This window comes from Oreochromis niloticus, linkage group LG11 (assembly GCF_001858045.2).
Source record: "Oreochromis niloticus isolate F11D_XX linkage group LG11, O_niloticus_UMD_NMBU, whole genome shotgun sequence".
NCBI lineage: Eukaryota > Metazoa > Chordata > Actinopteri > Cichliformes > Cichlidae > Oreochromis > Oreochromis niloticus.
The window spans coordinates 28,484,098-28,501,780 of NC_031976.2; the positions used below are offsets into that span (position 1 = coordinate 28,484,098).

The 17,683-nt window shown below is 38.5% G+C and overlaps 2 protein-coding genes and 1 long non-coding RNA gene across 3 annotated transcripts in view; all 3 read right to left on the reverse strand.

The window, feature by feature from the left end:
* The window catches only part of LOC109204113 (sialoadhesin), a 70,268-nt gene that overhangs the window by 36,575 nt on the left and 16,010 nt on the right, over window positions 1-17,683 (reverse strand). The window lies entirely within an intron of this gene.
* LOC112848131 (uncharacterized) lies at window positions 8,140-10,014 on the reverse strand. Its single transcript, XM_025911212.1, has 2 exons — window positions 9,429-10,014; window positions 8,140-8,907 (listed from the first exon to the last, which is right to left on the reverse strand). The coding sequence occupies exons 1-2, from the start codon at window positions 9,487-9,489 to the stop codon at window positions 8,354-8,356; spliced, it is 615 nt and encodes a 204-aa protein (XP_025766997.1). The 5' UTR covers window positions 9,490-10,014; the 3' UTR covers window positions 8,140-8,353.
* On the reverse strand, window positions 10,352-12,176 carry LOC112848135 (uncharacterized). The gene is made up of 4 exons (XR_003222080.1): window positions 11,837-12,176; window positions 11,247-11,324; window positions 10,586-10,906; window positions 10,352-10,424 (listed from the first exon to the last, which is right to left on the reverse strand). It is a non-coding gene; the product is annotated as an uncharacterized LOC112848135 (long non-coding RNA).

A 17,683-nucleotide genomic window follows, 5' to 3' on the forward strand; every position in this document is an offset into this window, starting at 1 on the left:
GGTGTCAAATCCACAACCCCAACAGATGCTTTGTTACACGCGGGTGTGAAGGGCAAGCTTTACTTACACAGCCTCACACACAGTAGATTTTTAAAGTTTTTGGGGACGATGGTTTAGCCACAGATGTAACTTCTACTTTTGATAAAGACCACTCCACCTGTTTATTTCTTAAGAAATTAAGCATCTTTATTAAGCTCTCATTTATACATGTCTACACAATAATAGACACCGTGTGCTCTGTGACATTATAGTCTTCTACTTCAGCGTTCATTGGTTTGCATTTTAAACTCCCAGCCTTTCAGGTTGTTATGAACGACTTATATTTCTAACATTTTGTGATATAAAAGTGAACCATGTGGGTTTTTTTAATTTTCTGTGTGACGGAATGACTTAAGACACAAGTTATTTAAACAATTCTAAATGAAAGTGTGATGGTCATAGTACTTTATGCTGGGCCAAATATGTTAAGGATAATGTTTATCAATGTAAAATTGCAAAGAACCTTTGAATAGATTATAACATTTTGTAAACAGTTACCTCAGAACCTGTACTGTCAGCCCTATGTATGTAAGGTGAAACTTTCCACAGTACTTACACTTAAGTAACTAAACACATAAAGTCACCCTTTACCAATAATCCACTGCTCCTTGAAAAAAGTAGCACAAACAGACAACTGACTCAGCAATGATGAGTTGAGCTACCCTGAGGCCGAGACTCAAGCAGAAGAAAATTAAAAGTTTTAGGTTTTTGCGGCTCGAAAAATTAAAGAAAGTATGTTTAATAATTCAACAAGACCTACACTTTCAACACACGTACATTCAAATTTTGGATCAGACTAACATCGATGTTGTTCAATAGTTTTTATCCGTTCAAAAAAGTCATTTTACGGCTTTAATGTTTCCAGCTGATAAGGAGAATGAGTGCATTTCATCAAATGGGCGTCCAAAGGCTTTAAACATCCGCTTTGTCTGTAAAGACAGTATCAAACTACAGAGCATTGTTTTTACTAAAATTCAACATTTTCAGATGAAAATTTGGCTGCTTTTTTCACTGTAACACCCCCTCAATGCCATTTTTAGGATATTCTCGGTGATCCCATTTTTATCATATTTATGCTTTTGGGACTGAGGGTATCTAATACGTACGTCGTCACAGTGTATTGTACTACCAACTGTGAGGGCTCTGCTTTTGCTTTGAGCAGACTGTTTTTTATTTTGTCTCCTGAGTGTGTGTTTTTCAAACGAGATCCTCCTCCTCAGTTTGATTTTGTTACCACAAACTTTGTGTAAAGTTCACAACAGAGGTAAAGAGATTTAAACACCCCAGTTTGAGGAGGCAGGGGTTGGACCAGCTGCGCAGGGCAGGTGAAACAGAGAGTGTCAGGGGAGATGTGCAACAGAAGCAGAGGGAGCATTTTACAAGATGATAAATGCCACATTTAGGTGATTAAGGATTTGTTGACAAGATTAAAAGACACGGCAGTCAGAGTTCAACAACATTACAGTTTGATTAAATAAAAAGTTTTAAACTACACAAGGTTCATTTTCTCCTCTGATAGTAATCATATTAAACATGTCAAGAAAGAAAGAGTACAAAGAAAAATAGTAAATGTGTGTCTAATTCAACTCTTCCTGTGAACCTTATATGGTGAACCTTATATGGCGATGGCCAGAGGGGCCGATGGCGCGATATGGCAGCCAAGCCTCTGTCAGCCTCCCCCAGGGCATCTGTGGCTACAACAGTAGCTTGCCGCAACCTGTGTGTGAATGTGAGACTGAATGAATAGTGGCATTGTAAAGCAATTTGGGTGCCTTGAAAAGCGCTATATGAAACCCAATCCATTATTATTATTATTATCATCCCTTAATATGTTCGGTGTTACAAACTTGAAGAATCAGAGAAAAGATCATCAGACATTAATCTAATCACTTTTCAGCCTTCATTCATTCATATTGAAAAGTTGGAAATCTTCCCTGCTAGACCATAGTGTAGCGTTTAACACCGTTGGCCATAACATTTTATTACTGCTATTATTAAATGGAGAGGCCTCTTCACACACTGAGGTTAATTATGAAGCTCCACAGGCTTCTGTGCAAAGACCAGTTCTGTTTACATTATACGTGCTTTAGAAGACATAGCGTACATTTTCACTGCTATGCATATGATACCCACTTTTATTGGTTAAACTGCCGGGATGTCTTAGACACATAATGAGCTTTAATTTTCTGCTTCTAAGTTCAGATAAAACTGAGGTTATCGTAACGGGGAGTAAAAATCTTAGAAACACTGGCTAACAAAATCCTTACTCTGGACGGCATTGCCTCGAGTAGTCTGTTGTAGTCATTTGGCGCATTATAAGTAAAATTGAAACATACAATCCCATAGCACAACATCAACATTTATTTATATACAAAAATAAAAATGCTTTTTTACAGAAAAGAATTGTAACTTCATATTTTATCAACGATTACGCGGGTACATAGGGTAAGTCCTCATCATTATCCCATAGCGGTTCCGGTAATCTCTCAGGACCTTGGAAGGGTGGCCATGCCCAGTCTACCTCATCAATGTCTGGAGAGTCGCCGAAATACAAAAAATCTTCCTCGTTGTCAGTGTCCATAGTCCACAGTTGTGGTGGTGAAGGGGGTGGGCTCCACTCTGATACTGGTGAATACGGTGCGTCTTCACTCCAATCTTCAAATGCAGGGTTGGTGGATGGCTCTTCAGAGAGTAAAGATTGCCCAGCATCCCTGATAGTACCAAGTACCAAGTATGTACCAGGTTCAGCCACTTTGATGGTTGATTGAACAGAAGGGCTGGAAGATGCCATTTTCATGGAGAATTTCAAGCCCAACAGATGAAAATTAGCGCTCTTTTCCAAAGTTGCAACTGCTAGAGAGACAAGGTGGCCAACTCTACGGTTTTTGAAAATTGTTGCCACTCCTACCCACACCCTTTAAGATCAACCCACTTCCAGATCACGCCCCTCCCGTTATTTTAAAAAGAACACCGATGGGTACTATCGTGCCCTCGGCCGCAGAACTTTCCTCCTCCTCAGTGTGGCGCAGGGCTGTAGAGGCCATCCTTCTCTCTGTTTTTGAGCTAAAAAGGTTTGAAGGATGGCCTCTACAGCCCTGCGCCACACTGAGGAGGAGGAAAGTTCTGCGGCCGAGGGCACGATAGTACCCATCGGTGTTCTTTTTAAAATAACGGGAGGGGGCGTGATCTGGAAGTGGGTTGATCTTAAAGGGTGTGGGTAGGAGTGGCAACAATTTTCAAAAACCGTAGAGTTGGCCACCTTGTCTCTCTAGCAGTTGCAACTTTGGAAAAGAGCGCTAATTTTCATCTGTTGGGCTTGAAATTCTCCATGAAAATGGCATCTTCCAGCCCTTCTGTTCAATCAACCATCAAAGTGGCTGAACCTGGTACATACTTGGTACTTGGTACTATCAGGGATGCTGGGCAATCTTTACTCTCTGAAGAGCCATCCACCAACCCTGCATTTGAAGATTGGAGTGAAGACGCACCGTATTCACCAGTATCAGAGTGGAGCCCACCCCCTTCACCACCACAACTGTGGACTATGGACACTGACAACGAGGAAGATTTTTTGTATTTCGGCGACTCTCCAGACATTGATGAGGTAGACTGGGCATGGCCACCCTTCCAAGGTCCTGAGAGATTACCGGAACCGCTATGGGATAATGATGAGGACTTACCCTATGTACCCGCGTAATCGTTGATAAAATATGAAGTTACAATTCTTTTCTGTAAAAAAGCATTTTTATTTTGTATATAAATAAATGTTGATGTTGTGCTATGGGATTGTATGTTTCAATTTTACTTATAATGCGCCAAATGACTACAACAGACTACTCGAGGCAATGCCGTCCAGAGTAAGGATTTTGTTAGCCAGTGTTTCTAAGATTTTTACTCCCCGTTACGATAACCTCAGTTTTATCTGAACTTAGAAGCAGAAAATTAAAGCTCATTATGTGTCTAAGACATCCCGGCAGTTTAACCAATAAAAGTGGGTATCATATGCATAGCAGTGAAAATGTACGCTATGTCTTCTAAAGCACGTATAATGTAAACAGAACTGGTCTTTGCACAGAAGCCTGTGGAGCTTCATAATTAACCTCAGTGTGTGAAGAGGCCTCTCCATTTAATAATAGCAGTAATAAAATGTTATGGCCAACGGTGTTAAACGCTACACTATGGTCTAGCAGGGAAGATTTCCAACTTTTCAATATGAATGAATGAAGGCTGAAAAGTGATTAGATTAATGTCTGATGATCTTTTCTCTGATTCTTCAAGTTTGTAACACCGAACATATTAAGGGATGATAATAATAATAATAATGGATTGGGTTTCATATAGCGCTTTTCAAGGCACCCAAATTGCTTTACAATGCCACTATTCATTCAGTCTCACATTCACACACAGGTTGCGGCAAGCTACTGTTGTAGCCACAGATGCCCTGGGGGAGGCTGACAGAGGCTTGGCTGCCATATCGCGCCATCGGCCCCTCTGGCCATCGCCATATAAGGTTCACCATATAAGGTTCACAGGAAGAGTTGAATTAGACACACATTTACTATTTTTCTTTGTACTCTTTCTTTCTTGACATGTTTAATATGATTACTATCAGAGGAGAAAATGAACCTTGTGTAGTTTAAAACTTTTTATTTAATCAAACTGTAATGTTGTTGAACTCTGACTGCCGTGTCTTTTAATCTTGTCAACAAATCCTTAATCACCTAAATGTGGCATTTATCATCTTGTAAAATGCTCCCTCTGCTTCTGTTGCACATCTCCCCTGACACTCTCTGTTTCACCTGCCCTGCGCAGCTGGTCCAACCCCTGCCTCCTCAAACTGGGGTGTTTAAATCTCTTTACCTCTGTTGTGAACTTTACACAAAGTTTGTGGTAACAAAATCAAACTGAGGAGGAGGATCTCGTTTGAAAAACACACACTCAGGAGACAAAATAAAAAACAGTCTGCTCAAAGCAAAAGCAGAGCCCTCACAGTTGGTAGTACAATACACTGTGACGACGTACGTATTAGATACCCTCAGTCCCAAAAGCATAAATATGATAAAAATGGGATCACCGAGAATATCCTAAAAATGGCATTGAGGGGGTGTTACAGTGAAAAAAGCAGCCAAATTTTCATCTGAAAATGTTGAATTTTAGTAAAAACAATGCTCTGTAGTTTGATACTGTCTTTACAGACAAAGCGGATGTTTAAAGCCTTTGGACGCCCATTTGATGAAATGCACTCATTCTCCTTATCAGCTGGAAACATTAAAGCCGTAAAATGACTTTTTTGAACGGATAAAAACTATTGAACAACATCGATGTTAGTCTGATCCAAAATTTGAATGTACGTGTGTTGAAAGTGTAGGTCTTGTTGAATTATTAAACATACTTTCTTTAATTTTTCGAGCCGCAAAAACCTAAAACTTTTAATTTTCTTCTGCTTGAGTCTCGGCCTCAGGGTAGCTCAACTCATCATTGCTGAGTCAGTTGTCTGTTTGTGCTACTTTTTTCAAGGAGCAGTGGATTATTGGTAAAGGGTGACTTTATGTGTTTAGTTACTTAAGTGTAAGTACTGTGGAAAGTTTCACCTTACATACATAGGGCTGACAGTACAGGTTCTGAGGTAACTGTTTACAAAATGTTATAATCTATTCAAAGGTTCTTTGCAATTTTACATTGATAAACATTATCCTTAACATATTTGGCCCAGCATAAAGTACTATGACCATCACACTTTCATTTAGAATTGTTTAAATAACTTGTGTCTTAAGTCATTCCGTCACACAGAAAATTAAAAAAACCCACATGGTTCACTTTTATATCACAAAATGTTAGAAATATAAGTCGTTCATAACAACCTGAAAGGCTGGGAGTTTAAAATGCAAACCAATGAACGCTGAAGTAGAAGACTATAATGTCACAGAGCACACGGTGTCTATTATTGTGTAGACATGTATAAATGAGAGCTTAATAAAGATGCTTAATTTCTTAAGAAATAAACAGGTGGAGTGGTCTTTATCAAAAGTAGAAGTTACATCTGTGGCTAAACCATCGTCCCCAAAAACTTTAAAAATCTACTGTGTGTGAGGCTGTGTAAGTAAAGCTTGCCCTTCACACCCGCGTGTAACAAAGCATCTGTTGGGGTTGTGGATTTGACACCTCAGCATTGTGAAAGTGGGGAAACATGTTTGTGGCTGAGCATAAGATTTCTGCTTACAACTTAGAATCTCAGTTCTAAATGAAATTCAGTTGTTTTTTGTTTTTTTAAGTGTGGCTAATGTATTATTTGACTTCTAAGGCACACACACACACACACACACACACACACACACGAGAACAACAACAACACAGAGAAGAAGAGGGGGTAGTTTTACTATGCGTCATAAAAATGCAATCATGCATCTTCCAACTGTATCTTTCTGTTCTGGCTTTAGAATCATTGATTGTTTACTGATCCGTACTTTGGGAGTCATACTGTTGTGATACTGGGGAGAAAAAGGTAAGGTTTGATAGACTAAACCATTACACACACACAAACTTCAAAACCTAGAGAGTGAGTGAGACTGCTAGCTGTGTGGTTCAGCAATAAACTTATCTACAAATGTGTTAGTAAAGAAACTGCAAACTATAAAAGTAATCTGAATTTAAATAGAACACTAGTGTAAGGTGTCTATGGAACAAATCTCCTTCAACGTTCAAAATGACCAAAGTGAGGACTACAAGCGTTTCTCTCAGTTGGTTGTGTTTAGGGAAAAAGCAGCTAAATACACTGAGACTGCTCCACATTGTTAGTGAGTTAACTCTGGATGTCTGTAGGTTTGTCAAACTTGGAGTGAACAAAAGCAGAAAAAACAGTAAAAGATTCAGACGGTGAAAGTCTGGTTTATTTTATGAACACAATGAAACATTTTACAGTCCACAGAGCAAAGTAGCATACATGATAAATAGATACACATAACACGACCTGTGAGAAGTAAAACTCGTCGTCTTAACACATGTTATATTCTGTAAACTTAAAATAAAGCCCCAGAAATTAGAGTTTAGTGTTTTAAAGACATCTATTAAAAACATTACTGAAGTGACACTTTAACGATGCTTCATATCACAGTGTTCTCTCATTAGTAGATGTCTGCGCTGACGCTTGTCATGAAGATGTCCGGAGCCTGGGTTCAAGCTTCCTCTTCAATCACCATTGATCATTAATAGGGCCACAAAAGATTTGTTACATTATCCCCATAAACAACATGCTTTTATAGAAATCATTGTGACACAAATATTTAGATTCTTGTTTCACAATTTGCATGAACTCAAAATCTTTAGAGTTTCATATTTATAAAGTATCGCAAATAATACATTTATACCATCGTATGAGCTACACTTCTTGTAAAAATGATTGGAAACGCGTTTGAAAAAGCTCCTGCTGTGTCCTTCCTTCTGTGAGGGCACACACACTCACACTCACACATACACACACACACACACACACCCAGAGAGAGAGAGAGAGAGAGAGAGAGAGAGGGAGATCATTAATACAAAGGATTGGGGTCGGTTTTGGATTTTCACTTGTTGTTGGCTTTATGAACAGTCACATAAAATTCATTCCGATTTTTTGCCTTTGCTTCAATTAGGATGTTTCTTTAAATCTACAACGCCTTCCTTTTCAAAAAGTTTACTGACATAGTAAAGAAGTAGCTAGGGAACTCTGTAAGTATGAGCAACAATAGCTTAAGGACACTACGTCCAATAAAGAGGAATTCATCATCTGCAGTTCGTGAAAAAAAAGCACAATATTAAAAACAATTCAGCAGACCCTCGGAGTGCGGATACAAACTGTTTTCAACTGCAGAGGTTAACTTCATGCACTTATCAACATACAGTTTAGAGGCTTGCATTAGAGTGCTTTGGTGCTTGGGCCTCTTTTATTTAGCACGTTTATACCGTTGTGAATGCAGCTATATAAATAAATACACTCAAGAGTCTATCGTATGTTTGTCATGCAACTAAAAATTCGTAAATATATTTTTAAATCAGTAACTTTGCAAATTTAGAGGATTTGTTTTCGGACAACATATGTGTCACATTTTAAACAGGGTTTGAATAATCAGCACTGACATACAGACATTTATGCGCTGGGTATAACAGTCATGCTTACCGTGTGAAAGGCCCCACCGATGTCTTGGAGCAGAGAAACACTCTGTATTGTTGCTTTTCTCTATTGTATAAGCAAAATCGACCGCAAATGACTAAGATGTCGGTGTTGACATGTCTTTTTATTTCATTCACACAGACAATGAATACTGAACAACATACATTAAACCAGGTGTCTCCCAGCCCAATAGTTACCAATCATGCGAAGCATGGCTGGTTTAACACGACGGGCATAACGACTTGCTTCTAGCAGCTGTGCAATATTGTCGTTAATTGCGCATACTATATGTTGTGATGATCTCAGTTCAGTCATGGTGTGTTCTGCAATTCTGCTGAATTGTGTTTTAGTCCCATCGTCTGTGTACGAGCGTACAAACAGGCGAATGGCAGGGATGAATCGGAATGTCTTGAGCCTCAGCATCACATCGTCGTAGTATGTGTCAAAGTAATACTCGGGCAGTTCGAACAAACAGCTGTGTTGCACCTGACTGGGTTGAGCTGTTCGACATCCATAGCATGTTTCCTGTAGAAAGGCGTTTAATGCCAACATCACCAGGTGATGGGTTGCAAGCTTGATATCGATAATGGTTTCCTCACACAGAGCCGATCCTGTAGGATCCTGCAGCAGCTGAGGAGAGGGGGGAGGAGGTGGTGGGGTCTGGATTAGCAGCGCAGGCGGTGGGGAGTCTGAGAGGTCCCACGCTTGCATGTCTCGCTCTGAAAATGGGAACAATAAAAAAGATTTTATATTTTGTTGCATAGACACACACACACACACACACACACACACGCACACACATTTATGCCACTGTATAAAAACCATATCCTTAAACCATGTAGTGCGGCTCTTCTATGCTCAGAGGGTAAGGATTTAACCTCCAGTTTTCAACCCCTCTGGCCGCTATAAAACTTTCCCTGTCATCACATACCCTGAGAATAATAAAGTCATCGGGTCTACGGTTAAAACGATCAGCCTCGCACTGTAAAGCTCAGGGCCTGTTGGACTGTTCCACTGGGAAACATACAGCATCTCTGGGATGACTACATTGTCCAAGTCTGCGCAAACACTCCCTCACCACAATCTACGCGAAGTATAACTGCTCCGTTGGTATATTTAACGGTATACACATACCTATTACTGCCTTGCTATTCTAACTTAAATTTAGACCCATCTACGACGTTTTTACAGCGTTGCTTTTTACGATGAGGGTATCGGGTACATACACCTGTACACGTACCTAGAGCTTCTGTGGCTTGGGCGATGTCCAGGCTGCTCGTCATGGTTGATACAGACGTCATCCTGCACTCCTTAGTTAGCTAGTTAGAGGTGTTCTTTAGGTTGCGCTGTTGATGTTCCATATGGTGAAAGAGACCGTTTTTATATGTATTGGAGCAGTCCTCTAGGAGGTGTCATTACAGTCCCTTGGGGTTGGGGTTGGTTTCAGGTGTAAACAAAAGGTGATGCCTGTTTGGAGGATGGTCAGTAGAAAGTGTAATGGCATGATAAAAGGTATGGTGGCACCGATGGACCTGGCACCGCCGGCACTCTGCCATAAGATAAAGGAGACTGTTTGTATTGAAAACTATGGCAGTACAATTGAGATGCTCTTGATAAGGATGACCTCTTCTGCTGACTGTAGGGGGTCTAACTGTAACCCCCCTCTGTATAGCTGTTGCAGAATTAAGAATCCCATTTCTAAAGGAATGCCTGCTGATTGTGGTATTCTGTTTGAAACTATTAGCCTCTGTGTGTGAATATGTGTTTTTAGAAGGTGGAAAAAACTTTCTGTTTAAAAACTATTAGCCTCTGTGTGTTTCAGAGCCCTAAAGAAAAATACCCCTAAACTAGTTAAATTAAATCATCTATGTCTAAATAACAGAACTCTGAGACCTATACAATCCTTTAAAAAAGAGTTTAATTAAAACACATAATGGTTTCATTAAATAAAACGCTATTAAACACATGTAAACATACGATCTCTGAACTCGCAAGTCCGTTCGCGCGCACATGCACGCGCAAGGTCCGTTCGCGCGCACATGGACGCGGAGGGGGATAGGGGAGGGGGGTGTGGGGGTAGGGGTGGGGGTGTGGGGGGTGTGGGGTGGGGAGGGGGGGGGGGGGGGGGGGGGGGGCAAAAAAAGCTACAGGTATATTACTACTCACGTCAGACTCACTGAGGTTCCCTCCTTCACCTCCAGTGTGGATGGAGTCAGAGTCGGAGAGGGAGGATCATCTGTTGGGAGGAAATATTTTGATCAGTCAATAAACAAATGAGCAGCAATTACTCAGGTTTTTATGTGCTGTGTAAAATCTAGTGAATTCAGAATGAAGTTCAAACAACTCCACAACTGTCATTTGTTCGTGAATCATCTGTAAATGGATCTAAAAACTTACCTATGAGAGAAATATGTACACCACCAGGAAAAATGTATTTCAGTGCATTATTACACTCCAGTCTGAAGTAGTATTTCGCAGTTTGAAGAAGACTTGCATTTTTGAAAGTTGTGGTGCAGTCTTTCTTTGTTAAATCTCCTGTCATATTTTTAGTTGCAGTTAGTTTTAGATTTTTACCGATCCAATATGCTTTACATGTATCATCTAAGTTATTTTCAAATTTGCTGTGTACATCAAAGGAGCAGGGGATGGTCACACAGGATCCTCTTAAAACATTTATTTTCGGTGGCATTTTGACCTCCCATATTCCACACAGTGCACCTGAAACACAACACAGCGATTTTTAAAGAAGAAATGAAATCTGTAATTTACAGCAACAATATATTTTTTGTCCCTACTCCAGAGTTATCACTGTTACAATGACTTTATTGTTTCATTTAGATATTAACAGAAACATTTTGATGTTAAATGCCTAATTAACGTGGACAGTCTTGGTAGTTTTACTAGATGTTTCATGTTAATGATATCAGAGACACTAATATATTAATGTGTAAATGTTTTAAATTAGCACAGGTGTAGCTTTGACATTATTTTGAATAATGTCATTATTATTAACAAACTAAATAATCTTTATACAAAGCAGATGTTTTCTTTCACTCACCCTGCAGCAGAGAACTAATGAGAAGAAAAGTCAGAGTTCCAGCCATCTTTGTTGCATAAAAGTGAAGTTAAAAGGAGTCTGAAGTTTACACATGAAACAATTTACATCATAATTTGTTAACCAAAGCTATTAAGATGGAAAGTGATGGAAAGGATCTTTTAAAGTATTCTGTTAAAACTCTCAAATTAAATTACAGAATCTTTAGTGGGTTAGCTTGACAAAACCGTAACAACACATATTTTTCAGTCATTGGAAGAAAGAGGGGCTCATTATTATCTTTGAAATAAGTAACTATGATAGTAAAGGTGATTTTGCAAAAGCCCAGTGTTGCCATGCATCGGCACTACTAATCTGTTAACATAAGAACATACAGCTTCAATTTTACACAATTTTTAACATCAAATGATAGAAGAAAAGAAAGCGAAAGTTGAAGAAACATTTGCAGTTACCGAACAAGTATGTAATTTCTTAAAGCGTTCTTTTTGAAATAAACGTAATTTATGCTTCTGATACACTCAGGAAAAATCTTCTGAATACAGTTGAGCAATAGCTTAAAGGTCAGAATACCTAAAACAAAAATAACCACTCACCTTTTATTCCAGGGGAAATTTTTGACTTTTTCTTCCGTTTTTTTCTTTCAAACTTATGAAAGTATGATGACTCTAAATAGCAGTTAATCAAAGAATGATAGACAATCATGTAGTCCTTGCATAAAACTTTGACATTTGTACCTTATTGAAGACATGATAACTTATCTTAACTTCTCACAAGGTCAAAAAAGAAAGGCAGTTCCTCAGATGTGAGGGGTTTTTTTATACTCGAAAAACGATATTAAATGAGGAAGTAACACAAAATCCACTGCAACGGCAAAACTGGACGTTTGTTACCAGAAGTAGCTCTACACAGTCCTGCCTACTTTTCTGACTATGATCTCTGTAGCACATCTTACACCACTGAACATGCTAGAAACATTTGTATTCATGTAGTAATACTGTAGAGATCAAATGACTGATTGATGTTTTCATCTTTAAACAGGAGGATGAAACTCAAGTACACTATTTCTGTAAATAAAGGTTGTATTACATTGCTATTAATGTTGAAAAAAACAACAACAACAACAACAACAGATTTTGTTCCTTATTTTCTTACTACTCTCGACCTAAATGTGTCAATAACAAAATAAAAATTAAATTCAATAAGTAACACAGAGTATATGGTGCAGTCTTACAAATATCTTGGCACAATTTGTGACCATCCAGGGCTCTAGACTAACTTTTTGCCACGGTTGCACTGGTGCGCCTAACTTTTTTTCTTAGGTGCACCAGCACAACAGTTAGGCACACCCAAATTTTTCAACTGCATCGCTTAACCCCACTGTTTTACATGTTCACTTTTTTTTTTAAGCTGCTGTCCATACAAACACTATTAATTTGTAAATGATTAACTAACAATCTTGTCAACACAAAGTTCTTTATTTGGAGCACATTTCTGCAAGAAAGATAAGTTACTGAAAAACTGCTTGTGCAGTGCTTTGGCACTCTTTGGCAATATTGTAGACAATGCTAAACTTAATCATCACATCGGCCTCCTCTGACGACCTGTTTGCTGCTGGCTGCCGCTGAAAGGCAGTGGGAAGAGGGGACACTTAGGGAGAGCATTTATCACGACATATAATGTGTTTTCTGGATACACTGTGCTTTTTCAGCGTTCAAAGATTGATGGCTCCATGTCAGAGCACTGGCTATGAATTTCAGACAGATCAGGCCTTAACAAAAAAGTTATCAATAGTTCTTTTCATCTTTTCTTATTACCCACAGCTACATCCACTCCTAGGCTACTCACTAGGCCTGGGTATCATCACTGATTTCTATAATCCATTCGATTCCGATTCACGAGGTCCCGATTCAATTCGGGTGGAAGCAAAACAGCAAAAGTAAGAGGGAATTAATGACGACATTTATGAAATGTGAAGCGTAGTTTGGATTTTCTTTTGCTGCTGGTTCAATGATTTTTGGTTGGAGAGAGATAAAACCTGCAACTGTCGGCTTTCAGTCCCAACGGCGTGTCCGTGTGCGGGCCGTCGGGTGAGAAAGCCGAGAAAGAGAAAGCTTATTCTGATGCGTCGGGTTCGCGCTCTGTGTTTACGTCCTTGTGTGGAGTCCGTGTACCTGCTCTCATTTGCTGTTTGGTGGTTGTTGAAATAGTTTTGTGAGCCTTAACCTGAGATTCTGGCGTTTCTGGCAAAATACATTTAGATTTATAAGTCGATTCAGGATTTAATGAATCGATATCGCTTTATTTAAGCTACTCACCTCTTTCTATCTGCCTGCACTTGCAGAGAAATGCAGAGAATTCTATTTTATTTTTTTACTCGAAAAGTTGGTGCGACCTAGGATTTTTTTAGTCGCATCATTGAAAAATTCTGTTCGCATTTACGACCAAATTGGTCGCACTCTAGAGCCCATTGCAAAATGTTGTCAGCAGAGAATATAAATTTTAAGGAGGCTAAAATCTTTTCATGTTAATAAGAAAATTTGATGTAATTTGTATTGCTAATGTATTGAAAGTCTTTCAACATGTTCTAGTCTTGGGTAAAGGAAACAGCAACCTGAAGGCAACTTTCGGAACTCGGGTGGCAAAACATGTTTAGGATGGATAATGTTTTTTGTCACTCGATTTTCCCAGATTGAGCACAAATCTCTGTGTCTGACCTGTGTGATGTTGGAAATACTGCAGAGGAAATTTCTATCCTTCATAGATAAAACGCTGAACCAGCCGGTAAAAGAAAAAGCACATACTTAAAATTCTTCACTTCCCTCAAATATTAGATTATTTTATGCTAACAGGGGTCATTTAGATACATTTTTCTGTGATTGTTCACATATTTCCTTTAGACCTTTAGAAATTTGTCGTGGTTATTTTATTTGTTTGTTTTATTTTTTATGTATTTATTTGTTTCACTTCTTTACTTGACCTCATTTCTCATTTATCTCTGCCTTGCCATGCAACAGTGTTCGAGATTAGTAAAGACTGTGGGATGTCTGAGTGCGGTAGAAGGTTATGTGATTAACCTCCTCCTGTTCAACTGTCATAAGGCATTCAGTGAGAATTTTTTTTAACAATTATTATTTCATACCATTGACTGCAGACAATTAAAAATGAAGCTAAAACACCTCTATCGCCCTCTGGTGTCTGGCTGCAGTAAAGGTCATAAAACCCACATTATCTGTGTTAGCAAATTTTTCCAAAAGTTTTATTTTAATTACTGACTTGATGCTGTAAAGCTGGGCGCAGTGTCGTGATGACAACTTTGATTAGCAGCTGCATTTATGGAGAAACTTGTGTATCTCTGTTCAGGAATTGTAGATAAGAGTAGAGACACTGAGAGAAGGTCCAGCATTTACTTTAACATGCCAGATGTATGGCAGAGAATATCCAAGTAGATAATAATTAATGTAATATTTTAGTCATCTACAACATTAGTTAATATTAATTTTCATAATTTTCATTATCCTGTTAAAGCATTGCCGTGGACAATGTCGGGCTGACTCTTCAGACAATATTTGTTCATAATTAACCAGAATAATGGAACAATAGGGCGTAACGAACAAGGTCCTGGCTTTTTTAACTGATGATGGTGCTAACCTTATGTGTGCAAAGCAGATTGGGCATACTACCCATGTTTTACACACAATGTTTTTAACACGGATCACCCTGACTTGCTTGGTATTCAGCAGAAAAACATATTGCTGCCTTTTTTCATACATATCACTAAACCTGCAGATTAGCTTGATGAAATTCAGGCAGCAGAAGAAAAACAAAAAAACTAATTCAAGCAGCTGAGACAAGGTGGAACTTTGTAGTCTACATGCGGGAGAGATTGTCTGCAGAAGATAGCAGTTACCACAGTCCCCTGTTTTCTTGGAAAGAGCTCACGATCGTGGCTCAAGAGCTGGCAGTTCGTCTTGTAATCAGAAGGTTGCTGGTTTGAGCCCCGACTCCGACAACTTCGGTCGTTGTGTCCTTGGGCAAGACACTTCACCCGTTGCCTACTGGTGGTGGTCAGAGGGCCTGGTGGTGCCAGTGTCCGGCAGCCTCGTCTCTGTCAGTGCGCCACAGGGTGGCTGTGGCTACAATGTAGCTTGCCATCATCAGTGTGTGAATGGGTGGATGACTGAATGTAGTGTAAAGCGTTTTGGGGTCCATAGGGACTAAGTAAAGCGCTATACAAATACAGGCCATTTACCGTTTATCATATAAGGAAGAATGGTCTGTCATTACTCTCACCATTGATGTACTGAGGCCATTTGAGGAAGCAGATGGGGATATCAACTGAAAAACATGTTTCCATTTCAAAGGTGATTTCCCTGATGTCACTGCTTCTCAGAACTTTGGAGCACCAAAGTAGCAAGTTAGTTTCAGAGCTACTGAAGCATTTTACGGTCTTATCATCGACACATACCTGGACATTAGATTAAAAAATCTCTACAAATGTTGAAGCTTTCAAAACTGGACTGAAATCAGAATCAGAATTTTCTTTATTATCATTGTCACAGGTACAACGAAATTAAAAGTGGTCCCCGATCAGTGCATCATCCCTAAAACTATGAAAATATAAATAAAACAATAAAATTCAATAAAATCAATAAATAAAATACTTAAAGTGCTAATAAGAATAGTATGAGAACATATTCACATACATTCCCACATACATGCTTCAGTCAGTGATTTTTTTTACTGTACTATTTTTTTCTGAATAAAAACCTTCATAATAGTATCAGTATAAGCGATGCTGGGCCCATATTTACTTAATATTGCATCGAAGCCAAAATCAGTGTCAAATCTTGGAGTTTTACAAATCACTCGAATTTGAGAAAAGAAGTCACTCTGTTCTGCTTGAACGTTAATTAAAGTCAGTGCTGTACTTTAGACAATAGTTTTACTGCTCTGACTGTACTGAATAGAAGGATGTTCAGATACTAAAACTGTTATACTGCCCAATCACCAGCTAACATTAGCCTTTCTGTATTTTTATTATAAGTACCAAACTAACAGCAAAAGGCTCGATTTGTCTTCCGCTCCTGTGTAGAACTGATTAACAAATATCCTATTCCATGTTGATATGACTGTGTACATTAGACAAATTTAGCTATTTTATTGTTCCTTTTATTGTTGTAATTTGAATATGTTTGTCTGCAACAGGTCTCTCTTGTAAATGAGATGCTGAGTCTCAGTGGGACTACCTGTATAAATAAAGGTTAAATAAAAAATAAAATGTGCAACATGGAAACACCATTACACCACACACCTAACTCTAACCATGATCACATCCTAACCCTGACCCTCACCAAAACTGTGCATGTAATAAATAATATTTAATTGTTGTGAATGATTATTGTTATTTAAATATTACATGTCTTTCCCTGATATGCCACTGTGGGCTTCATTTTCCTACAGATACTTTGTGGAGGGTTTGGGTATTGAACTGCTTGCACTGTGACTGTTCTACTTTAGCTTTGTTAATACATTGTTTGTAATTAGTTCTCATCATAACTAGGATTTCATGTTCCAACAATGTGTTAAATATTGTGCTTTAAAGCCCTCATTTCCTCCTTATTAATCTTTCACACTTCCGGATTCACCATCTTCTGTCCTCCCCTCCCACCCTACCTGCCCCACATCCAATCCCTGTCCCATCCACCACCGATACAAACATGAAAGTTACTCAGATTTAGGACTGGGACAAGAAAAGAACAAAACAAACTACACAACATGGGTGTGTTTTGTGTTAAAGCCAAAAAGGAATGTGGAAGTGGGAGTTACCCATATCTAATCTATGTATATAAATAAATATCTACTGAGTGATGAAAAAAATGAAAGTGCAAATTCATGAGATATCTTAAAAGTACCAAAGTACAGTCACAAAACACAAAGGCTTTTTTTATTGTTTACCAAAATACCAAAAACATAAGCACTTAAAGTGATAGAAAGTTAAATAAGATACAACCACTTCTCAATCATGCTGGTGACAATTTGACACTTTTTTTTTAAATAACTCTCACATCTGGCTGTCGTATAACATGAAAATCTTGTAAATGTTCACACAGTGTGTAACTGGGCAAACAACACCAAGACAAGCATCAATGACACTTCTGATTTTCATACAGTTAGTTAAAAAAGAAAGAATGAACACAACCATCCAATTATAGAAAATAGACACTGCAACTTAAAAAAAACACAAATAAAACAGCTTCACAATACTTAAATTCTTACATTTAAAACCAGTAATATTTTATATATTAGTTCCTGGGGAGACTCAAACCACGAACTTACAGATTACATTTTTATTCATCACATAGAATGTGTGTCCTATTATGGGTCCAGAATAATTACTCATTGTAGTCTACAATTTAGAAAGGTCTTGAATTCTTAATTAC

Coding starts and splice junctions, on each gene's coding strand:
- LOC112848131 (XM_025911212.1), bottom strand. CDS start 9,489: ATGACGTCTGTATCAACCATGACGAGCAGCCTGGACATCGCCCAAGCC. Junction 8,908..9,428: donor CCAAGCCACAGAAGCTCTAG/GTACGTGTACAG, acceptor TCCCATTTTCAG/AGCGAGACATGCAAGCGTGG.